Raw genomic sequence first — 26,023 nt, 5'->3', positions numbered from 1 at the left:
CAGTGGGGTAGTGCTAGTGAACCTCACAAATCTGAATTTAAAGAATTTCTTGCTAGTATCACTGTGGGGGAATCTAGAGAAATAACACGAGCTACCATAGGGAGCATTCATTTTCCTGCCATACATTATTTTGCTCTCTTCGTGGGTAGATGCATTAACAGTAAGGATGAGGCATGTCGCATGTGTGTTCCTAATCCTAGTGTTCTCAAGAGTGTTGTATTAGGAGATAAACAATACAACTTGGGGGCTATTGTTGCACGTAGGTTGCATCTTAATGGTTTAACTGGAGATTTGTTTAGTGGAATTTATGCAACTCGTGTAGCTAACTTTCTTGGTATACCCATACGTGGGGATTATATTGAGTTGCCTCCTGCTTATCTAGATTATAATGCTATGGTTCGTCATCGGTTTGTTGAGAGGAACGATCAGTTCCTCTAGTACCAACTAATCTTTGACAGATGGCGCACCATCCACGTTGCTCTCCTTGCTCCTGCTTTCTTTGATTTTCAGACAAAAGGGAGATATGGGAGGAGGCGAACGAGTATGAGAGGAGAACGGAGGCAGACCGCCTCCAAGCTGCAGCTCATCAGGAAATTGCCGCTGCATCTCAGTACGACCCCAGCAACAACTTTGATCCATGGGCATAGACCAACTTAGGCCAAAAGCCTAAGCTTGGGGAAGTACGTATTTCTCACCCACATTACATTCATGTTCACACACTCATGCCAGTTGTCGGTGCTCATACTTTTTCATTGTATCATCCATGCTAGTTTATTTTCTTTTTAAGCTTTCTTCTTGTGTGTTTGAAAAACCTTAAGAAAAACCCAAAAAAATAGTTGTAGCTTTTAGATAGTTTACTTTCCATGCTTGTAGTAGTAGTAACTAAAAAGAAAACCCAAAAAGATCTCTCGTTCTTCTTTTTCTTATTGGGAGCTTTCCCGTGTAAATAGTTTTGTTTCTTTTCTTTTCTTTGGGGGTCGAGAGGAGAAGACCATGATGAAAATGTTGAGTTTCTCTCATATGCATTATTGTTGATCTAACAAAGATCCCATATTACTTGTCTTCTCCCTTGAATTGAGTGCTTGCAGATTCCAGCTTAGTCCAATGCATGTGCACTATTATTATTATCCACACCATTCGGTCGTGCAAGTGAAAGGCAGTAATGACGATATATAATGAACTGATTGAGATGAAAATAGCTAGTATGAACTCGACCTCTCTTGATTTTGTAAATATGATTAGTTCATCGTTCCTCATTTAGCCTATTATGAATGAAACATGTTTGCAATGACAATCAGAGATTATGATTGCTCATGCCATGCTTAATTTGCTAGGAGTTGATAATGGTTTACCTTGCGTGCCAACAAGCTATTAAAATGGTTGTGATGTGGTATGATAGGGTGGTATCCTCCTTTGAACGATTCGAGTGTCTTGACTTGGCACATGTTCACGCGTGTAGTTGAAACAAAATCAACATAGCCTCCACGATATTTATGTTCATGGTGGATTATATCCTACTCATGCTTGCATTCAGTGTTGATTAATTTTAATGCATGTTCATGACTGTTGTCGCTCTCTAGCTAGTCGCTTCCCAGTCTCTGTCTAGCCTTCACTTGTACTAAGCAGGAATACTACTTGTGCATCCAACTCCATAAACCCCAAAAGTCATTCCATATGAGTCCACCATACCTTCCTATATATGGTATCTACCTGCCGTTCCAAGTAAATTTGTATGTGCCAAACTCTAAACATTCAAATAAAAATTATGTTTTGTATGCTTGAATAGCTCACGTATCAACTAGGGTTGTCTGTATCTTCCATGCTAGGCGGGTTATTCTCAAGAGGAGTGGACTCCGCTCCTCACTCACGAGAAAATGGCTGGTCACCGGGATGCCTAGTCCCTTGCTCAAACCAAATCAAAATAATTGCAAAAAAAACTCCCCTGTGATTGTTGTTAGTTGGAGGCACCCATTGTTTCAGGCAAGCCATGGATTGATGCTTGTTGGTGGTGGGGGGTATAAACTTTACCGCCTATAATGTGTGTAGCATGGAAGATATCGAGATCTCTCGGTTGTTATGTTGACAATGAAAGTAGACCGCTCAAAATATTATTTATCTCTATTTCAAAATCGAGCTCTGGCACCTCTACAAATCCCTGCTTCCCTCTTCGAAGGGCCTATCTATTTACTTTTATGTTGAGTCATCATCCTCTTATTAAAAAGCACCAGTTGGAGAGCACCGATGTCATTTGCATGCATTATTATTAGTTTACACTGAGTATGACTTGACTAGATCTCTTTTACCATCAATTACAATTTCCAGTCAGCCCTCGATATTCAGGGGTGCTCTGCATTTATGTTTTGCGGTCTCAGAAAGGGCTAGCGAGATACCATCTTGTTATATCATATTATGATTGTTTTGAGAAAGTGTTTTCATCCAAGATTTATTATTATTGCTCGGTGGTTGATTATGCCATTGATATGAGTAAACATGAGACCTAAATGTTAGTGTGAATATGGTTAGTTCATAATCTTTGCTGAAAACTTGAATGCTGGCTTTACATATTTACAACAACAAGAGCAAACAGAGTTTGCAAAAGTTTTTCTTTATCACTTTCAGTTTGTCAATTGAATTGCTTGAGGACAAGCAAAGGCTTAAGCTTGGGGGAGTTGATACGTCTCCATCGTATCTACTTTTCCAAACACTTTTGCCCTTGTTTTGGACTCTAACTTGCAGGATTTGAATGGAACTAACCCGGACTGACGTTGTTTTCAGCAGAATTGCCATGGTGTTATTTTTGTGTAGAAATAAAAGTTCTCGGAATGACCTGAAAATCAACAGAGAATATTTTTGGAATATAAAAAAATGCTGGCAAAAGAATCCACGTCAGGGGGCCCACACCCTGTCCACGAGGGTGGGGGCGCGCCTACCCCCCTCGGCGCGCCCCCTGCCTCGTGGGCCCCCTGACGCTCCATCGAGCTCAACTCTAACTCCATATATTCACGTCCGGGGAGAAAAAAATAAGAGAGAAGGATTCATCGCATTTTACGATACGAAGCCTCCGCCAAGCCCTAATCTCTCTCGGGAGGGCTGATCTGGAGTCCGTTCCGAGCTCCGGAGAGGGGAATCCGTCGCCATCGTCATCATCAACCTTCCTCCATCACCAATTTCATGATGCTCACCGCCGTGCGTGAGTAATTCCATCATAGGCTTGCTGGACGGTGATGGGTTGGATGAGATTTATCATGTAATCGAGTTAGTTTTGTTAGGGTTTGATCCCTAGTATCCATTATGTTCTGAGATTGATGTTGCTATGACTTTGCTATGCTTAATGCTTGTCACTAGGGCCCGAGTGCCATGATTTCAGATCCGAACCTATTATGTTTTCATGAATATGTGTGAGTTCTTGATCCTATCTTGCAAGTCTATAGTCACCTATTATGTGTTATGATCCGTTAACCCCGAAGTGACAATAATCGGAATACTTGCCGGTGATGACCGTAGTTTGAGGAGTTCATGTATTCACTAAGTGTTAATGCTTTGGTCCGGTACTCTATTAAAAGGAGGCCTTAATATCCCTTAGTTTCCAATAGGACCCCGCTGCCACGGGAGGGTAGGACAAAAGATGTCATGCAAGTTCTTTTCCATAAGCACATATGACTATATTCGGAATACATGCCTACATTACATTGATGAACTGGAGCTAGTTCTGTGTCACCCTATGTTATAACTATTGCATGAGGAATCGCATCCGACATAATTATCCATCACTGATCTATTGCCTACGAGCTTTTCATATATTGATCTTCGCTTATTTACTTTTCCGGTGCTACTATTACAATCACTATAAAACCAAAACTGCTACCGTTACTTTTGCCACCGTTACCACTACTATCATATTACTTTGCTACTAAATACTTTGCTGCAGATATTAAGTTTCCAGGTGTGGTTGAATTGACAACTCGGCTGCTAATACTTGAGAATATTCTTTGGCTCCCCTTGTGTCAAATCAATAAATTTGGGTTGAATACTCTACCCTCGAAAAACTGTTACGATCCCCTATATTTGTGTGTTATCAGTATGAAGGGAGCGTTCCGTGTTTCCATTGACTGTTATGACATTGTGTGGTCCGGGCATCTTGAGTTTGAGATAAGCATAGTGCAGCACCGCATTGAATCGAGCAAATGCGGTTCGTCCGAGCAGTGTGTGATAGCCGCTGCGAAAAGGAACGATATCGAAGATCAAGTCTTCGCTTCGCAAGTTGTCCGAGGATCTGAAGACAACTTCCAATGTGATTGAGCCTATGCAGCGGGCCTCTACGCTCGGTATTACTCCTTTAAAGGTAGTGTTTGTGGGCTTGATCCTTGATGGATCGATGCCCATCTTGCGTACTATGTCCTGATATAGCAGGTTGAGGTTGCTGCCACCGTCCATGAGGACGCGCGTAAGGTGGAATCCATCAATGATTGGGTCGAGGACCAATGCGGCTGAACCGCCATGACGGATACTGGTCGGATGATCCCTGCGATCGAAGGTGATCGGACAGGACGACCATGGGTTGAATTTTGGGCCGACTGGCTCTATCGCGTAGACGTCCCTGAGCGCTCGTTTGCGCTCCCTTTTGGGTATATGGGTAGCGTATATCATGCTCACCGTTTTAACTTGGGGGGAAACTTCTTCTGTCCCCCTGTGTTCGGCGGACGGGGCTCCTCGTCATCATTCTCACTTTGCGACCCCTTCTCCTTGTATTCGGCATTTAACTTGCTGGCCTGTTTAAAGACCCAACAACTCCCATGGGTATGATTGGCTGGTTTATCAGGGGTGTTGTGGATCTAATATGGACGATCGAGTATGCGGTCCAAGCTGGAAGAGCCCGGATTTTTCCTTTTATATGACTTCTTCCGCTGACCGGACTTGGAGCCACTGAATCCGGCATTCACCGTTGTGTCATCGGTATTGTCACCATTGTTTCGATGCTTATGCCTGTTGTGTCGGGGCTTGGCATTGCTATTCTTGGATTCGGAGGTGCCAGGTTCGCTTGCATTATTATTGCTATAGGCTAGCCAACTATCTTCGCCCACACAAAAGCAGGTCATAAGTGTCGTGAGGGCCTCCATGGACTTCGGCTTTTCTTGGCCGAGGTGTCGAGCGAGCCATTCGTCGCAGATGTTGTGCTTAAAGGCCGCTAGGGCTTTGGCATCCGGGCATACGACGATCTGCTTCTTTTTAGTTAGGAACCTGGTCCAGAATTTCCTGGCTCACTCTCTAGGTTGTTAAACTATGTGACTTAAGTCGTCGGCATCCAGGGGTTGGACGTATGTGCCTTGGAAGTTGTCGCGGAAGGCGTCTTCCAAGTCCTCCCAACTGCCAATAGAGTTTTCGGGCATGCTGTTCACCCAGTGCCGAGCTGGTCCCTTGAGTTTTAGCGGAAGGTATTTCATGGCATGAAGATTATCACCGCGGGCCATATGAATATGAATAAGAAAGTCATCAATCCATACTGCGGGATCTGCTGTTCCATCATATGATTCGATATTTATGGGTTTAAACCCTTCTGGGAATTCATGCTCCATTACTTCATCAGTGAAGCAGAGGGTGTGTGCGGCGCCTCTATATCGGCCCAGGTCGCGACGTAGTTCAGATGGAGTTCGTCTGCGGTTTTTGGCCCGGACGTGATTATGCTTGTCATGTTCGGCTTGATAGCCGTCGTCGTGCGTTGGGGCACGCCCCCGTGATCTGTAGATCGATCTGGCTGGACCTTCTCTATTCTTCAGATCCTGCCGTAGGTCATATGTGTATTCCCGAGCTGTTGTGTATCTACCTTTATGGCGAGATAGTATGGGCCGGTGTTCGGCTTGAGTTGCCATTTTGTCCCGGCCACGTGGTGGTCGGTCAGCCGCATTATGTGCTGCTGGTACGGGCTCAAGTGCCTCCTCGTTGAATTGAGGTAGCAGTTTATGCTTCAGGTAACTTTTGGTTGGGCACACGAGGCCGTATTCCTCGGCTGCCAGGACATTAGTCCATCTGTCATTGAGTAGATCTTGATCAGCTTGAAGCTGCTGCTGTTTCTTTTTCAGGCTCCTTGCAGTGGCTATTAGCCATTGCTTAAAGCGCTCCTGCTCAAGAGGTTCCTCGGGCATGATAAAGTCTTCGTCACCGAGGCTCACCTCATCCTCGGAGAGTGGCAGGTAATTACTATCCTCCGAGTCTTCGTCTGCGGCCTGTTCATTAGGCCTAACTTTCCCATCCCCCCGTTCGTCTTGTTCGGAGTTTTGCTCGACGGGGTTTTCTTGGTCTTCGGCATCGTCCAGAGTATTATTGTCTCTCATGCCGGTATTCCTGTCTTTGCCGCGGCGTGATTTAGAGCGGCATCGCCGGCATTTTGGTTGTATCTCAAGAGGTTTATCCTCTGCTGGATTTTTCTCGTTATCGCTGTCACCCTCTTTGGATGTATCCACCATGTATACGTCATACGAAGAGGTGATCGTCCAACATATGATAAACGGCAGGTTTTGGGCCTGCTCTTCTCCGGCATCGTCATCCATACTGTCGATGTCTTCGGAGCCGTAATCGAGCATGTCAGTTAAGTCCTCGACCGTGGCAATGAAGTGGTTGGTGGGTGGGACGTAGAATTCCCCATTCTCAGTCCCTAGTCTGGGCTGGGCATAGTTCGGGCGTTGCTCCGCCGTAATGACAAGGGATCGCATCAAGTCCAGAGCCTCACTTAAAGGCGAGGTTTGGCCAGGGAGAAGAGAATCCGTGGAGTACGGTGGGAAGGAGATTCCTCGGCCGAGCTCACATGATGCTGACTCCGAGAGTTCGGAGCCAGTGTCCGGGGAAGAGTCCGGCTTGTGATGGTTTCCAATGACACTACTTCCTCCAGCTCTCCCGTACTGGGCTTAGTGGCCACAGATAGTCCGGCGGGGTCAGGAATCCCGTCTTCGGACCTGGCGACGCGCTCCGGATCTAAGACCAGAGCGGAGGTTGGGGTCGTGAATCCTTGGAAGATCAAGTCTCCTCGGATATCAACGACATAATCCAGGTTTCCAAAACTAATCTTGTGACCTAGGGCGTAGCTATCGATCTGCTCTAGATGGCCAAGCGAGTTGGTCTGTAGTGCGAAGCCGCCGAACACAAAGATCTGGCCGGGGAGAAAACCCCCCCTCAGGGCAGCATCTTTGTATATGATTGATAAAGCCATCGAACCTTGTAGTGAAGACACAGCGGAACTCTCAATGAAAGCACCAATGTCGATGTCAAAACCGGTGGATCTCGGGTAGGGGGTCCCGAACTGTGCGTCTAAGGTCAATGGTAACAGGAGACAGGGGACACGATGTTTTACCCAGGTTTGGGCCCTCTTGATGGAGGTAATACTGTCGGTGTCAAAACCGGTGGATCTCAGGTAGGGGGTCCCGAACTGTGCGTCTATCATTGATGGTAACAGGAGACATGGGACATGAAGTTTTACCCAGGTTTGGGCCCTCTTGATGGAGGTAATACCCTACGTCCTGCTTGATTGATATTGATGAATATGGGTGTTACAAGAGTTGATCTACCACGAGATCGTAATGGCTAAAACCCTAGAAGTCTAGCTTGTCAGATTATGATTGCCTCTACGGACTAAACCCTCTGGTTTATATAGACACCGGAGGGACCTAGGGTTGTACAAAGTCGGTTACAGAGAAAGGAATCTTCATATCCGGACGCCAGGTTTGTCATCCACGCCAAGGAGAGTCCCATCCAGACACGGGAGAGAGTCTTCTGTCTTGTATCTTCACGGTCCATCAGTTCGGCCCATGTCCAACAAGTCGGAGCCTGAGGACCCCTTAATCCAGGAGTCCCTTAGTAGCCCCTGAACCAGGTTTCAATGATGAGGTGTCCGGTGCGCAGATTGTCTTTGGCATTGCAAGGCGGGTTCCTCCCCCGAATACTCCAAAACAACTCTTGAACAGAAAAGTGTCCGGCTCTGTAAAACAAACACCACATATATCCGTAGAGAGTATAATATTTTATGGGTCCAATCGACTGACAACTTTTTTAGCGTGACATCATGTCATAGCCCGGTCATTATTTCGAACCATTTTTTAGCCCCCCGCTCCATATTTCAAGATGCGGTTTTATTCGCACATCTTGTCGAAGCAGAGATCGTGTCCCCTTTTTACGGGATTCTCATTAATATGGGCGTGGATAACCCAACCGTTCCGTTGGCATAATCCCTTGGGAATAGGCAGGCTTTAAGGCCTATGAGGAGGCGTTTGATATTCATCGCCTTTATAAAGGGGCACAGACCCGTCTTTCTCCTCCGCGCCTTCCTCTTCCTCAATATTTCCAACCTTGAGTTCTAGCACCCAGGTTTCAACTTAACTCTTCCAAGCCTCCCAGTCATGTCCAAACCCAGCCCTCAAGGCCGGTGGGTGGCCTCCTCTGTCATAGAGGAGGATATCGCGAAGCTCTGGGTGGCAAGATACCTGACCGCGTAAATCCCTCATAGGCTCCCTGCTAAAGGACAGGTTATTCCTACTCCAAGATCCGGCGAGAGGGTTGTATTCATCTCCCACTTCCTCTAGGGGCTAGGGTTCGCTCTCCATCCCTTCGTTCGTGGTCTCATGTTCTATTACGGGCTAGATTTTCATGATCTAGCTCTGGACTCCTTCCTTCACATCTCCGCATTTATTGTCATGTGCGGGGCCTTTCTCCGTATTACCCCTCACTTCGGTTTATGGCTCAAGTCCTTTAATGTGAAGCCAAAGGTATTCGAGGGGAAGAAAATAGAGTGTGGTGGTGTGATACCTCTCCAACGTATCTATAATTTTTGATTGCTCCATGCTATATTATCTACTGTTTTGGACATTATTGGGCTATATTATCCACTTTTATATTACTTATGGGACTAACCTATTAACCAGAGGCCCAGCCCAGAATTGTTGTTTTTTGCCTATTTTAGGGTTTCGAAGAAAAGGTATATCAAACAGAGTCCAAACAGAATGAAACCTTTGGGAACGTGATTTTCTCAACAAACGTGATCCAGGAGACTTGGACCCTATGTCAAGAAACAAAGGAGGAGGCCACGAGGTAGGGGACGTGCCTCCCCCCCCCCCAGGCGCGCCCTCCACCCTCGTGGGCCCCTGTTGCTCCACCGACATACTCCTTCCTCCTATATATACCTACATACTCCCAAACGATCATATACGGAGCCAAGAACCTAATTCCATCGCCGCAACTTTCTGTATCCATGAGATCCCATCTTGGGGCCTGTTCCGGAGCTACGCCGGAGGGGGTATCCATCACGGAGGGCTTCTACATCAACACCATAGCCTCTCCGATGAAGTGTGAGTAGTTTACCTCAGACCTTCGGGTCCATAGTTATTAGCTAGATGGCTTCTTCTCTCTTTTTGGATCTCAATACAAAGTACTCCCCCTCTCTTCTGGAGATCTATTCGATGTAAGCTTCTTTTTCTGGTGTGTTTGTTGAGACCGAGGAATTGTGGGTTTACGATCAAGATTATCTATGAACAATATTTGACTCTTCTCTGAATTCTTTTATGTATGATTGGTTATCTTTGCAAGTCTCTTCGAATTATCAGTTTGGTTTGGCCTACTAGATTGATCTTTCTTGCAATGGGAGACGTGCTTAGCTTTGGGTTCAATCTTGCGGTGTCCTTTCCCAGTGACAGTAGGGGCAGCAAGGCACATATTGTATTGTTGCCATCGAGGATAACAAGATGGGGTTTTTATCATATTGCAAGAATTTATCCCTCTACATCATGTCATCTTGTTTAAGGCGTTACTCTGTTTCCATGAACTTAATACTCTAGATGCATGCTGGATAGCGGTCGATGAGTGGACTAATAGTAGTAGATGCGGGCAGGAGTCGGTCCACTTGTCTCGGACGTGATGCCTATATACATGATCATACCTAGATACTCTCATAACTATGCTCAATTCTGTCAATTGCTCAACAGTAATTCATTCACCCACCGTAAAATACTTATGCTCTTGAGAGAAGCCACTAGTGAAACCTATGGCCCCCGGGTCTATCTTCATCATATTAATCTTCCTATACTTATTTACTTACTTTGCTTTTTACTTTTATTTTATTTTACTTTGCATCTTTATCACAAAATTACCAAAAATATTACCTTATCATATCTATCAGATCTCACTCTCGTGAGTGACCGAGAAGGGTTTGACAACCCCTTATCGCGTTGGTTGCGAGAAGTTATTTGTTTTGTGCAGGTACGAGGGACTCGCGCGTAGCCTCCTACTGGATTGATACCTTGGTTCTCAAAAACTGAGGGAAATACTTACGCTACTTTGCTGCATCACCCTTTCCTCTTCAAGGAAATCTAACGCAGTGCTCAAGAGGTAGCAAGAAGATTTCTGGCGCCGTTGCCGGAGAGTCTACGCAAAAGTCAACATACCAAGTACCCATCACATACCCTTATCTCTCGCATTACATTATTTGCCATTTGCCTCTCGTTTTCCTCTCCCCCACTTCACCCTTGCCGTTTTATTCGCCCTCTCTCTCTATCATCCCTCTCTTTCTCTATTTGCCTCTTTTGTTTGCTTGTGTGTTGGATTGCTTGCTTGTCACGATGCCTCAAGATAACACTAAACTGTGTGACTTTACCAATACCAACAACAATGATTTTATTAGCACTTCGATTTCTCCTCTTATCGATGCTGAATCTTGTGAAATTAATGCTGCTTTGTTGAATCTTGTCATGAAAGATCCGTTTTCCGGCCTTCCTAGTGAAGATGCTGCTACCCATCTAAATAGCTTCGTTGATTTATGTCATATGCAAAAGAAGAAAGATGTGGACAATGATATTGTTAAGTTGAAGCTATTTCCTTTTTTGCTTAGAGACCGTGATAAAGCTTGGTTTTCATCTTTGCCTAAAAATAGTATTGATTCGTGGAACAAGTGCAAAGATGCTGTTATCTCTAAGTATTTTCCTCCCGCTAAGATCATCTCTCTTAGAAACGATATTGTGAATTTTAAGCAACTTGATCATGAACAAGTTGCACAAGCTTGGGAGAGGACGAAATTAATGATACGTAATTGCCCTACTCGTGATTTGAATTTGTGGATGATTATACAAAACTTTTATGTCGGATTGAATTTTGCTTCTAGAAATCTTTTAGATTCGGCCACGGGAGGCACTTTTATGGAAATCACTTTAGGAGAAGCTACTAAACTCCTAGATAATATTATGGTTAATTATTCTCAATGGCATACTGAAAGATCTTCTAATAAAAAAAGTGCATGCGATAGAAGAAATTAATGTTTTGAGTAGAAAGATGGATGAACTTATGAAATTATTTGCTAATAAAAGTGTTTCTTCTGATCCTAATGATATGCCTTTGTCTACTTTGATTGAGAATAATAATGAATCTTTGGACGTGAATTTTGTTGGTAGGAATAATTTTGGTAACAACGCGTATAGAGGAAACTTTAATCCTAGGTCTTATCCTAGTAATTCCTCAAATAATTATGGTAATTCCTACAACAATTCTTATGGAAATTTTAATAAGATACCCTCTGATTTTGAATCTAATATTAAAGAATTTATTACTTCACAAAAGAATTTCAATGCTTTGATTGAAGAAAAATTGCTTAAGATTGATGATTTGGCTAGGAACGTTGATAGAATTTCTCTTGATGTTGATTCTTGAAAGCTTAGATCTATTCCTCCTAAGCATGATATCAATGAGTCTCTCAAAGCCATGAGAATTTCCATTGATGAGTGCAAAGAAAGAACCGATAGGATGTGTGCTAAGAAAGATGCCTTTATAAGAGCGTGTTCTTCTAGTTCCTATGAAAATAAAGATGAAGATCTAAAAGTTATTGATGTGTCCCCCATTAAATCTTTGTTTTGCAATATTAATCTTGATAATGATGGGACTGATTATGATCCACCTTTACCTAGAAGGCGTTCCAAAAATTCGGAGTTTTTAGATCTTGATGCTAAATTTGATGAAAGTGGGATCGAAGAAATTAAAACCCTAGATACTAATAAACCCACTATTATGGATTTCAAGGAATTTAATTATGAAAATTGATCTTTGATTGGTTGTGTTTCCTTGTTGTAATCTATGCTAAATTCTCCTCATCCTTATAGTCAAAATAAAGTATTTACCAAACATATCGTTGATGCCTTGATGCAATCTTATGAAGAAAAACTTGAATTGGAAGTTTCTATCCCTAGAGAACTTTATGATGAGTGGGAACCAAATATTAAAATTAAAATTAAAGATCATGAGTTCTATGCTTTGTGTGATTTGGGTGCTAGTGTTTCCACGATTCCAAAGACATTGTGTGATTTGTTAGGTTTCCGTGATTTTGATGGTTGTTCTTTAAACTTGCACCTTGCGGATTCCACTATTAAGAAACCTATGGGAAGAATCAATGATGTTCTTATTGTTGCAAATAGGAATTATGTGCTCGTAGATTTTATTGTTCTTGACATAGATTACAATCCTTCATGTCCTATTATTCTTGGTAGACCTTTCCTTAGAACGATTGGTGCAATTATTGATATGAAGGAAGGAAATATTAGATTCCAATTTCCGGTAAGGAAAGGCATGGAACACTTTCCTAGAAATAAAATCAAATTACCTTATGAATCTATTATGAGAGCCACTTATGGATTGCCTACCAAAGATGGCAATACCTAGATCTATTCTTGCTTTTTATGCCTAGCTAGGGGCGTTAAACGATAGCGCTTGTTGGGAGGAAACCCAATTTTATTTTTATTCCTTAATTTTTTCTCCTGTTTAGTAATAAATAATTTATCAAGCCTCTGTTTTGGTAGTGTTTTTTGTGTTTAATTAGTGTTTGTGCCAAGTAGAACCGTTGGGAAGACTTAGGGAAAGTCTTGCTATATTGCTGTAAAAAACAGAAACTTTAGCGCTCACGAGAACTGCTGCCATTTTTATTTGGAAAGTGCTATTTAGTTAATTATTTTTGAAGATGATTAATAGATAAATTACTCACGTCCAGAAAGTTTTTTTAGAATTTTTGGAGTTCCATATATTGCGCTAGCTACAGATTACTACAGACTGTTCTGTTTTTGACAGATTCTGTTTTTTCTTGTGTTGTTTGCTTATTTTGATGAATCTATGGCTAGTAAAATAGTTTATAAACCATAGAGAAGTTGGAATACAGTAGGTTTAACACCAATATAAATAAATAATGATTTCATTGCAGTACCTTGAAGTGGTCTTTTGTTTTCTTTCGCTAACGGAGCTCACGAGATTTTCTACTTTGAGTTTTGTGTTGTGAAGTTTTCAAGTTTTTGGGTAAAGATTTGATGGATTATGGAACAAGGAGTGGCATGAGCCTAAGCTTGGGGATGCACATGGCACCCCCAAGATAATATAAGGACACCTAAAAGCCAAAGCTTGGGGATGCCCCGCAAGGCATCCCCTCTTTCGTCTACTTCTATCGGTAACTTTACTTGTAGCTATATTTTTATTCACCACATGATATGTGTTTTGCTTGGAGCGTCTTGTATGATTTGAGTCTTTTATTTTTAGTTTACCACAATCATCCTTGCTATACACACCATTTTAGAGAGCCATACATGATTTGGAATTTGTTAGAATACTCTATGTGCTTCGCTTATATCTTTTGAGTTATATAATTTTGCTCTAGTACTTCACTTATATTTTTTAGAGCACGGTGGTGGATTTGTTTTGTAGAAATTATTGATCTCTCATGCTTCACTTAGATTATTTTTAGAGTCTTAAATAGCATGGTAATTCTCTTAAATAATCACATATGCTTGGTATGCAAGAATAGTAAAAACTTTCTTATGAGTGTGTTGAATACTATGAGAAGTTTGATGCTTGATAATTATTTTGAGATATGAAGATGGTGATATTAAAGTTGTGCTACTAGAGTAGTTGTGAATTTGAGAAATACTTGTGTTAAAGTTTGTGATTCCCGTAGCATGCACGTATGGTGAACCGTTATGTGATGAAGTCGGAGCATGATTTATTTTTTGATTGTCTTCCTTATGAGTGGCGGTCGGGGACGAGCGATGGTCTTTTCCTACCAATCTATCCCACTAGGAGCATGCGCGTAATACTTTGCTTTGATGACTTGTAGATTTTTGCAATAAGTATATGAGTTCTTTATGACTAATGTTGAGTCCATGGATTATACGCACTCTTCTTCCTCCCACCTTTGCTAGGCTCTCTAATACCGCGCACCTTTCGCCGGTATCATACACCCACCATATACCTTCCTCAAAACAGCCACCATACCTACCTATTATGGCATTTTCATAGCCATTCCGAGATATATTGCCATGCAACTTTCCACCGTTCCATTTATTATGACACGCTCCATCATTGTCATATTGCTTAGCATGATCATGTAGTTGACATCGTATTTGTGGCAAAGCCATCGTTCATAATTCTTTCATACATGTCACTCATGAGTCATTGCACATCCCGGTACACCGCCGGATGCATTCATATAGAGTCATATCTTGTTCTAAGTATTGAGTTGTAATTCTTGAGTTGTAAGTAAATAAAAGTGTGATGATCTTCATTATTAGAGCATTGTCCCAATGAGGAAAGGATGATGGAGACTATGATTCCCCCATAAGTCGGGATGAGACTCCGGACGAAAATAAATAAATAAAAGAGGCCAAATAAGCCCAAACAAAAAAATGAGAGAAAAAGAGAGAAGGGACAATGCTACTATCCTTTTACCACACTTGTGCTTCAAAGTGGCACCATGATCTTCATGATAGAGAGTCTCCTATGTTATCACTTTCATATACTAGTGGGAATTTTACATTATAGAACTTTCTTATATATTCCAATGATGGGCTTCCTCAAAATGCCCTAGGTCTTCGTGAGCAAGCGAGTTGGATGCACACCCACTAGTTTCTTTTGTTGAGCTTTCATACACTTAGCTCTAGTGCATCCGTTGCATGGCAATCCCTACTCACTCACATTGATATCTATTGATGGGCATCTCCATAGCCCGTTGATACGCCTAGTTGATGTGAGACTATCTTCTCCCTTTTTGTCTTCTCCACAACCATCATTCTATTCCACCTATAGTGCTATATCCATGGCTCACGCTCATGTATTGCGTGAAGATTGAAAAAGTTTAAGAATGTCAAATGTATGAAACAATTACTTGGCTTGTAATTGGGGTTGTGCATGATTTAAATATTTTGTGTGGTGAAGATAGAGCATACCCAGAATATATGATTCTGTAGGGATAACTTTCTTTGGCCATATTGTTTTGAGAAGACATGATTGCTTTGTTAGTATGCTTGAAGTATTATTATTTTTATGTCAATATGAACTTTTATCTTGAATCTTTCAGATCTCAATATTCATGCCACAATTAAGAAGAATTACATTAAAATTATGCCAAGTAGCATTCCACATCAAAAATTATCTTTTTATCATTTACCTGCTCGAGGACGAGCAGGAATTAAGCTTGGGGATGCTTGATACGTCTCCAACGTATCTATAATTTTTGATTGCTCCATACTATATTATCTATTGTTTTGGACATTATTGGGCTTTATTATCCACTTTTATATTACTTTTGGGACTAACCTATTAACCGGAGGCCCAACCTAGAATTGTTGTTTTTTGCCTATTTTAGGGTTTCGAAGAAAAGGAATATCAAACGGAGTCCAAACGGAATGAAGCCTTCGGGAACGTGATTTTCTCAACAAACGTGATCCAGGAGACTTGGACCCTACGTCAAGAACCAAAGGAGGAGGCCACGAGGTAGGGGCGCGCCTCCCCCCCCCCAAGCGCGCCCTCCACCCTCGTGGGCCCCTGTTGCTCCACCGACGTACTCCTTCCTCCTATATATACCTACGTACCCCGAAACGATCAGATACGGAGCCAAAAACCTAATTCCATTGACGCAACTTTCTGTATCCACGAGATCCCATCTTGGGGCCTGTTCCGGAGCTCCGCCGGAGGGGGTATCCATCACGGAGGGCTTCTACATCAACACCATAGCCTCTCCGATGAAGTGTGAGTAGTTTACCTCAGACCTTCGGGTCCATAGTTATTAGCTAGATGGCTTCTTCTCTCTTTTTGGATCTCAATACAAAGTTCTCCCCCTCTCTTGTGGAGATCTATTCGATGTAATCTTCTTTTTGCGGTGTGTTTGTTGAGACCGATGAATTGTGGGTTTGTGATCAAGATTATCTATGAACAATATTTGAATCTTCTCTGAATTCTTTTATGTATGATTGGTTATCTTTGCAAGTCTCTTCGAATTATCGGTTTGGTTTGGCCTTGTAGATTGATCTTTCTTGCAATGGGAGAAGTGCTTAGCTTTGGGTTCAATCTTGCGGTGTCATTTCCTAGTGATAGTAGGGGCAGCAAGGCACGTATTGTATTGTTGTCATCGAGGATGACAAGATGGGGGTTTTATCATATTGCATGAATTTATCCCTCTACATCATGTCATCTTGCTTAATTCGTTACTCTGTTTCCATTAACTTAATACTCTAGATGCATGCTGGATAGCGATCGATGAGTGGAGTAATAGTACTATATGCAGGCAGGAGTCGGTCTACTTGTCTCGGACGTGATGCCTATATACATGATCATACCTAGATACTCTCATAACTATGATCAATTCTATCAATTGCTCAACAGTAATTCGTTCATCCACCGTAAAATACTTGTGCTCTTGAGAGAAGCCAGTAGTGAAACCTATGGCCTCCGGGTCTATCTTCATCATATTAATCTTCCTATACTTATTTATTTACTTTGCTTTTATTTTACTTTGCATCTTTATCACAAAATTACCAAAAATATTACCTTATCATATCTATCAGATCTCACTCTCGTGAGTGACCGAGAAGGGATTGACAACCCCTTATCGCATTGGTTGCGAGAAGTTATTTGTTTCGTGCAGGTATGAGGGACTCGCGCGTAGCCTCCTACTGGATTGATACCTTGGTTCTCAAAAACTGAGGGAAATACTTATGCTAGTTTGCTACATCATCCTTTCCTTTTCAAGGAAATCCAACGCAGTGCTCAAGAGGTAGCATGGTGTCCGTTGTCTTCAACCTTGGTTGCATTGAGGGTTTCTTTGCGATGTAGAAGTGCGAGGGGTCGTGGTTGTTTCTTCTTATGTATATTTGTTGGGTGGACCATGTGATCATGGAGTTTCTTTCTTAGCGAGTAGTCCACATGTGGTCTATTGTATCGGTTTTCGCCCGGTTTTCCGTTAATTAACTGGGCAATTCTCTTCTTCTTAATTAATCGATGAGGCAAATCTTTTGCCTCCGTTTCAGAAAAATAGTTGTTCGTTTCAGATTCAACAAATAAGGTCAAACCCAGTATCGGATATGGGAGCATCTGCAAGGATGGCTAGAGAAGGCACTATCCAAGGTAGGGAAAGAGGTCCTTATTAAAGCATGTGCACAAGCAATATCGATTTTTTCTATGAGTTGTTTTGATCTGACAAAGGGATTATGTGAGGAGATTAATATGATGAGTGCCCGCTATTGGTGGGCGCAACAGAAGGATGAACATAAGATGCATTGGTTGCGGTGGGAGATCATGACGATGCCAAAAGGAGAAGGGGGCTCGGATACAAGGATCTTCATACGTCTAACCTCGCAATGCTTGTGAAACAAGCATGGTGGCTTCTCACCAATCCAGATTCCCTATGCGCGCAACTTCTAAAGGCTAGATACTATCATGAGTCAGATGTGCTTCATGTATACCTGGCCATGGAAAGCCCGGCCCGACCCGACCCGGAAAAGCCCGACCCGGCCCGGCCCGACGCTGCTTCCGGGCCGGGCTCGGGCCTAGATGTTGAGCCCTTGGCCGGGCCGGGCCCGGGCCCGTCGTTTTTGCACTTTTCTGAAGGTCGGGCCGGGCCGGCCCGGAGCCCGACGGGCTTTCACGTGTTCGGGCCGGGCTCGGGCCTAGAAAACAGGCCCGATGGCCGGGCCGGGCCTGGGGCTGGGTTTTTTGCGTCGGGCTTGGCTAGGCCCGGCCCAAAGCACGGCCCGGCCCGAGGTATGGCCAGGTATAGCTTCATGCGGAGATCAAACCGGGAGCCTCATATGCTTGGCGAAGCTTTATGCAAGGTGTAAGCGTTCTGAAGGAGGGTGTGGTCAAGAGGATTGGGAATGGGTTTGATACTGCGATCTGGACCGATACTTGGCTACCTAGAGATGGCTGCAGGCGACCAATCACACCGAGAGGACATGCGGTAATTCATACTGTCGGGGAACTCTTTGATCCGATCACTGGACAGTGGGATGAGGCTCTAATACAGGACCTGTTTTGGAGGATTGATGCTCAATGTATTATATATTTCTATCGATTCCCCTGCAAGATGACTTTGAAGATGAATGGGCGTGGCATTATGACTCTAGTGGGGTTTTCAGTGTTAAGACGGCATATAAAATGCTGCGACAGATGCAACAGATGACAAGTACACGAGAAGCTGGCCAGTCCTCGGCAGGAAGTAACACGCTGAACTGGAAAAATATATGGAAGCTAAAGTGTCCTCCTAGGATGTAGCATTTCATGTGGCGGCTGGCCCATAGCAGCCTGCCCCATAGATGGAGTATTGAACATCGTGGTGTTGATCTGGACGTCCTTTGTCCGACATGCAAACGTTTGAATGAAGATGGGGCTCATAATTTTCTCCGCTGCAAAAATGTTAGAGCTGTGTGGACAAGGTTGGACTTGGAGCATGTCCGGCTGGAGCTCACTCAGCTTGCCACAGCGAGAGAGATGGTGCAAGCAATCCTTGGAAAGAATGAGGACATCAAGATCCGATGCGTGGTGCTCATGTGTGTATGGTGGGATATAAAAAACACGGTGAATGCTGGGGAACCGATGAGATCCATAGATAGTGTATGCCACCGGATCCAAATAAGTCTGAATGATTGTGCTAGTCTGAAGGAAGCCAAGGATACAAAGCAGACTCAATACGCAGACGACACGCTGATCGTGCTACCGGCGATCGCAGAGCAGTTGCACCATCTCAAGCAGTTGTTATCTCAATTCTCCGCGGCCACTGGCCTCACTATTAACTTTCACAAAAGCACGTTCGCCCCTATCCACGTAGAGCCGGAAACCTCCCGTACTCTTGCGGCGATCCTCGGTTGCGCGGTCGCCAGTTTCCTGCAGTCCTACCTTGGCTTGCCCCTGTCCACCTCCAAACTAAACATCTCAGCCTTTTTCTTTTTGATCGATAAAATCGACCGTAGGCTGACTGGCTGGCGGGGCCTCCTGCTATCCTTGGCATGGGAGGGCAATTCTAGTTCGGGCGGCTCTTCGTGCCCTACCCATATATGCTATGAGTGCGCTCCTGCTGCCTATAGGGACGCTTGAGGAGATTGACAAACGTTGCAGGGCCTTCTTTTGGTCGGGCCAAGATAAAACAACTGGAGGGCAGTGCAAGGTGGCCTGGGACCTAGTGTGCGCTCCGTTCATAAATAGGGGTCTAGGTTTCTCCTCTCTCAAACACATGAATGTATGCCTTCTTCTTCGACACCTGTCAAAGCTTCACGACTCTAACTCTACTCCAGCAGCATCCTACCTGGTTAACAAATATGGCTGGTCCCCTACTCATGACTTGGGAGCTGGGGATTCTTACGCTTCACCTGTGTGGCGCAATATTATCAAACATATAGACTTCTTCAGGTCCATCACCTCGGTCAATCTTGGGAATGGGGCCACCACCTCATTCTGGAATGACCTTTGGCTCCCAAACACCCAGACTACTCTCGCCTGCCAGTTTGTTGTGCTTTACTCTCACTCAATAGGCAATCGGCCTCGGTCGCATGGGTATTGGACTCGCCAGAGCTAAACCTCGATCTTGCGCCTCGGTTATCCCTTGTAGCGGAGAACGAACTGGCTACCTTGCGTAATATTATGGCTACAGTTAACTTGGATCTGCAGGTTGACGATAACAGGGTTTGCAGGCGGGAGGGCAAAGCTCTCTCCACCAGTCCGGCCTACGCAGCGGTCTGGCATGAACACCCGACAGACCCAATGGCATATGCAATATGGAAGAACTATGCGCCCAACAAGTGTCGAATATTCATGTGGCTGGCTCACAAGGATCGTGTATACACTAACGAACGAAGGCTGCGTCGCTCCATCGCTACCTCGGATGCCTGCCCGCTCTGTGGCACTTGCGAGAGTATCACTCACCTCCTCCTCTGTTGCCCCACTCTACGGCCGCTATGGGATGAGCTCGACAGCCTCTACAGGGGCTCGCCTAACAACATTGCAGATATCTGGCGGATGGCCCCGAGGGATAAAGTTCGCTCTACAGTTCTCATCGCAATCTTCTGGAACACATGGAAGCGCCAAAACGCCAAGGTCTTTCGCAATGAGACCCTGCACATTCATCACATTGCTAGGGTTGCGGCGGATGATCTCAAGCTTTGCTCTCAACGATGCAAGAATGCCCTGCGCAAATCGCTCCTCCAAGACTGGGGCTCTATGTTGTCAAACCTTGCCGCGAGATTGTAACGCTATGTAATCTTCGGCTACCCCCCCCCCCCCCCCCCACCCCTCTCTCTCCCTCTCGCAACCCCCCTGTAACCTCCTGTGTAAACATCTCTTTTAAGTAATATATGGTTCAGGCCGGCGTAAGCCCGCCGTTGACGCGTCAAAAAAAACAAAGCAGACTCAACAGGAGCAGAGGTGGGCACCGTCGGCTGATGATTTGCTCAAAATAAATATTGATGAGAGTGCTTCACAGCATAGCTCAAAACGGGGTTACGGTTTCATCATCCGTGATAGAGAAGGTCAGGCTGTTGCCGCTGGTGCAGGTAACATACCCTATTTACTGAACCCGTTGCATTCTGAAGCCGTGGCTTGTTTGAAGAGCTTGCAAGCTGCACAACAGCTGGGTATGGGGTCTGTCATCATCGAGACGGATTCCAGTATTCTCATGCATGCAATCAAAGGGACGGACCAGGACCCGCTCTTCCATCGGTATTGTCTTCGGAGAGATCAAAATCTTTGTTAGTTTAAACTTTTCCTTTTTGAAGATTGTTTTTTGCCCAAGGGGCTGTAATATTGTTAGCTGATTCTCTAGCTGCTCACGGTGCACGTATGAGCCATGCATCCTCAGCCCTGTGGCCGGATGGGGCTCCAGACTTTGTTCATGCGTTAATTGCCAGCGATTTGACTGTTCTGGTTAATGGATTAGAGAGTATTCCGGTTCGGGAAAAAAACAAATAGGGTCAAAATCTGGTCAAAAGGAATCACGACACGAGGATTCAGCACCGAGAGAGATGCAGCCTCGATGGTCCGGAGCAGAGGGAGCCATGTATAAACCTGTAGACAAAATCTGGGGAAAACGAACTGGTGCACCATGATGCCGGTTGACGTCAATCACGACACGAGGATCGACATAATCCGCCGCAGAGTCGAAAAAGGCCCTCCGAGTCCGACTTGTCCAGGTCCAAACCCCGCCAGCGGCCCAGATGCCTCCATATAAAAATCCCAGTTCTGCTTCGTACGTCTTACCCGAAACAACCCCAGCCCCAACCCCGTGAGCGAGAGCGAGAGCGAGACAAGGGCAGCGCGCGGCGATGGGAAGCACAAACACCCCGGCCACGCGCCACGCCGCGGACACGGTGGGGGTGCAGCAAGGCTCTCACGTGTTCGAAATCTCAGGGTACAGCCTGCACCGGTCGCTACTACACGGCGGCTGCGCAACGTCGGACGCGTTCTCCGTCGGAGGCTACAACTGGCAAATTCGGGTCTACCCCTGGGGTGTCTTCGACCTCGATTATTATAGAGACTACGTGGGGGTGTTCCTCGATTTATGCAGCGACCACAGGGTGACGGCGTCCTTCAGGTTCAGTCTGGTAGACGTCACCGGATCTTCGCCGCCGCACACGATGACAAAGACGCGCGAATTCGGTTCCGGCGGTCGCAGCTGCTCCGGCGATTGGGTGTTCAAGAAAAGGAGCGAGCTGGAGGCGTCGCCTTACCTCCGCAACGATCGCTTCACCATTGAGTGCGTCGTCACAATTGTCGAGGATGAGAAATCGTTTGTCGAGGAGGCCCCGCCGTCGGACATCACGGATCATCTTGGGAAGCTGCTGCAGGGGAAAGAGGGGACGGACGTGATTTTCGAGGTCCAAGGAGAGGCCTTTCCCGCCCACAAGCTGGTGCTCGCGATGCGATCGCCGGTGTTCAAAGCAGAGCTGTATGGCGCGATGAGAGAGAAGGACATGAGTCGTATTGCCATCAATGACATGCAGCCCGTTGTGTTTGAGGCCCTGCTTCATTTTATATACACCGATTCACTGCCTGCCATGGATGATCTTGGACGTGATGACTATAGAGATATTGTCAGCCATTTGCTTGTCGCCGCGGATCGGTATGCCATGGAGAGGCTGAAGATTATATGTGAAAACATCCTTTGTAAGAACATCGATGCGAAGACGGTGGTGACTACGCTGGCTTTGGCTGATTGGCATCACTGCGGCAGGTTGAATGATGCATGCATTCGGTTTATTGCCACTTTGGATACACGGGGAATGGATGACATGATGGCAAGCCAAGGGTATGTTACGCTCAAAACCACATGTCCATTGGCCTTAGTTGAACTGTTGGAGAAGACAAGTAGGCTCGCCAAATCGAAGTCATCTATTCATATTGGTAGTTTATTAGTGCATGCATACTAACTTGCTAGTGAGTGTCTAGCTCACAAAAATATACCAGGGTGTCAATTAGTTTTACTAGTACTAGCTAGGCTAGCAAATCAAACTCTTTGATTTCATCTTTGTAGTTTAGTCTCACTAGCAAAATGGCCCGTGAGTAGCAACGGAAGAAAAAAATTATAATATTTCAATGACCATGATCACATTTTGTTGCATCACCGAGATATACTATCACTCTCATTTTCGTAAAATCGTGAAATATTTTCGAAAATCATGAACATTTTTTTAACTCGTGAACATATCTGAAATTGTGAATGTTTTTCAAATTCATGAACATTTGTACATATTTTCTAAAATTCTCTAAAATCATGAACATCTTTTGAATTCATGAACATTTTATACTATTTGCAAATATATTTTTTAATTTTGAACATTTCTTTAAATGTTTTTCTTGAATAGGCGAGCAATTATAGAATCGACGAACATTTTTTTGGAAATTGTTTTGTGGAACAATTTTTAAATTCACGATTTTTTTATTTAATAACCTTTTTGAAATGCATGATTATTTTTTGAATCAGCGAACATTTTATTGATCAATAAACTATTTTTTAAGTCACAAACAGTTTTTTAATTTTTAGGATATATTTTAATTGATTAACATTTCTTGGATTGGTGAAATTTTGTTCAATTTCATTAAAACAATTAATACACAAACTTTTAAAAAAATCATGAACATATTTTTATTTTCTACAACATTTGTTTTCAACATTGCAAATATTTTTTGAACATGTGAACACTTTTTTAAAATCATAAACATGTACTGAATCCATAACATATTGATGAATTATTAAATATTTTACATAAACATTTATCATTTCTTTTAATTTTTGGAACTTTTTTTAAGTCCCGAATTATTAAAGTGGAAATTCCTGAATATAGAAAAGGAAAACGAAATTTAAAAAAGAGGCGGTCTGGACATGGGCCGGCCCAAACAGACGCGCTATGTCTTCTCCCAGCATGCATGCAGACGCAGTATAGAATGTATCTACTGTATGGGCCGGCCCAGACGAAGATTCCCCTGTGTGAAACGTTTTTTATCACTTACTAGCAAATATGACCTTCCCTCAAAAAAAGCAAATATGCCCGTGCGTTGCAACGGGAGAAAAAAACTATCATATTATGCTGGTGCGGTAGATATAAAAAAAATTCTGAATCAAATGCCATGATGAGATAAGAACTTTTAAAATGTTATTTCACAAACTATGTGTGAGTGATCTCATGATGAGATAAAGGACTTTTTAAAGGTCATTTAAAAAACTAAAAATGTGGTGGTCTCATCACGACATGATTTCTTAAGGCGCCATAGTGAAATATTTCTTGGATGGGCAAACTGCATTAATGGACCTTGCCTGAGTTAGATTGATGAATGATGTATCTCGCCATGATCTAGCATGGTGGTGCTTACCATAACTAGTAAATAAACATAGTTGTGTATGGAGGCTAAATAGACATTTACTCATTTTCATATAGGTTACAAAAGTTAACCCATAGAAAGTAATGTCAATTTTTTTGGGGGCTCAGCGCTATACAAAACAAGGAAACTTTTTTTTCACGCGAGGGTCTAAATAAAATCTTTAAAATGACCCTATAGCTCCCCTAATAAAACCTCTATATAGGAGATGTTTCCTGTTGTTCATTTTTTATGGATTTGTTTTAATTTTTGTGAATATTTTCTGAATTTTCAAGAACATTTTTTCAAATTACCAAACAGAAATAATTTGCTACCCATGGTGGTAGCGACGCACGGCCCCGAGTTTTATCTTTAATTATTTTGATAAATTATTTTGGACTAGCAAAAATAACTCTATAATGAAAATATCGTGAGTTTGGACCAGCTGGGCAAGCAAACAGGCAATTATGCCAAAAAGGCAAACAAAAAGACGGAGAGAACTGAGAAAAGTCCCTTTCTACACAAAGAAAAGGCACTTGTGTTAAAAAGGTAATAAAAAGACCAACAGAAGTGAGAAAAGATCATTTCTATACAACAAAAAATGCACTTGTGCCAATGCGATAAGAAACCCGACACATCATATATCAAAAAGGCACTTATGACAAAGGGTGTGTAGTTGCCACCATGCGTGCGTAGCTACCACCATGCATACGAAATCGCCTCCCAATTACCAAATTGTTTCGAATAATGGATCATTTTTAAAAATCATAAACATTTTTTATTTCATGAACACTTATTTGAAATCATAAATTATTTTATAATATGAGAACGATTTTTTGAAATCATGTGATTCCCTGAATTTTTTTTTTGAATTCACAAAGAGTTTATGATTTCTCAATATATTTTTTAAAAACTCGCAACTTTTTGAAGTTTGGTTCTTTTGGAAATCCCAAATTAATCTAAAGAAGGAAAAATAAAAACAAAAATGAGAATGTAAAAATCAAATATGATAGAAAATAGGGGCGCCATGACCCGCACATGGGCTGGCCCATTACCGCGTGCGGGAGGAGGCGCACTAGAGGGGGAAAAAGGCAAGACAAAAATAGCAAAACTCGGGATCAAACCCTGGCCTCCGGTGTGGAAGACTAAGACATTAGCCGTTGCGATGCTCGTGTGCTAGTGCTATGTAGGTGTATCAATATATAAGAACTAAACCTGGCAGCGATTTTGAATTAAAAATGAATCATTTTGCATAGTGGGTAATTTATGGCAACTTCGGGGGCTATTTTATGACGGGCCACTCGAAGCAATAGGCCATTTATTATTAGGTAAAGATAGATGGGATGAAGGAGCTCCTAAGTGGCGCCTTAAGCGCCACTGAGAGCAACCGGTGCCGACGGGCGCCCCCTTAATGGGCCGGCCCACTCTGGCTTCGCTCCCTGACTCCCACTTCCCTTCGTTCGCTCGCTCGCTCGCTCGATCAACTAGCCTTGCATGCTTTTCGGGGTTTTTCCGGCTAAGCTACTATTTCAGAGTTCATAAATATGGGGAAAATGTAACACACAAAAATTACGAATTATGCAAAAAAAATTCATTGATTTTGAAAAAAGTCATCGATTTTGAAAAAAGTTCATCAAATACGGAAAAAAAATCATCGAATTTAAATAAAGTTCATCTAATTTGAAAAAAAATCATCCTTTTTTAAATAAGTTCATCAAATTTGGGGAAAAGAGCATTGAATTTGAAAAAAACATCGAATTTGAAAAAACTATTTTGTCATTGAATTTGATGAAATTTTATGATATTCAAAAAAGTTTGTGAATTTAAAAGCATGAATTTGAACCAAGTTCGCACATTTAAGAAGAAAAAAAGAAAAAGGAACAAGGAACAAGGGAAAAAATGAATAAGAACC

General features: G+C 43.3%; 1 protein-coding gene across 1 annotated transcript; it reads left to right on the top strand.

The window, feature by feature from the left end:
- The first annotated feature begins 21,528 nt into the window (after positions 1-21,528).
- Positions 21,529-22,879, top strand: LOC123185893 (BTB/POZ and MATH domain-containing protein 2). Its single transcript, XM_044597707.1, has one exon. It carries the CDS (start codon positions 21,582-21,584, stop codon positions 22,683-22,685), a length of 1,104 nt encoding a protein of 367 aa, XP_044453642.1. The 5' UTR covers positions 21,529-21,581; the 3' UTR covers positions 22,686-22,879.
- The last annotated feature ends 3,144 nt before the right edge of the window (positions 22,880-26,023 follow it).

Source organism: Triticum aestivum, chromosome 2A, assembly GCF_018294505.1.
Source record: "Triticum aestivum cultivar Chinese Spring chromosome 2A, IWGSC CS RefSeq v2.1, whole genome shotgun sequence".
NCBI classification, from domain to species: domain Eukaryota; kingdom Viridiplantae; phylum Streptophyta; class Magnoliopsida; order Poales; family Poaceae; genus Triticum; species Triticum aestivum.
This window is presented reverse-complemented; position numbering and strand designations above follow the sequence as displayed.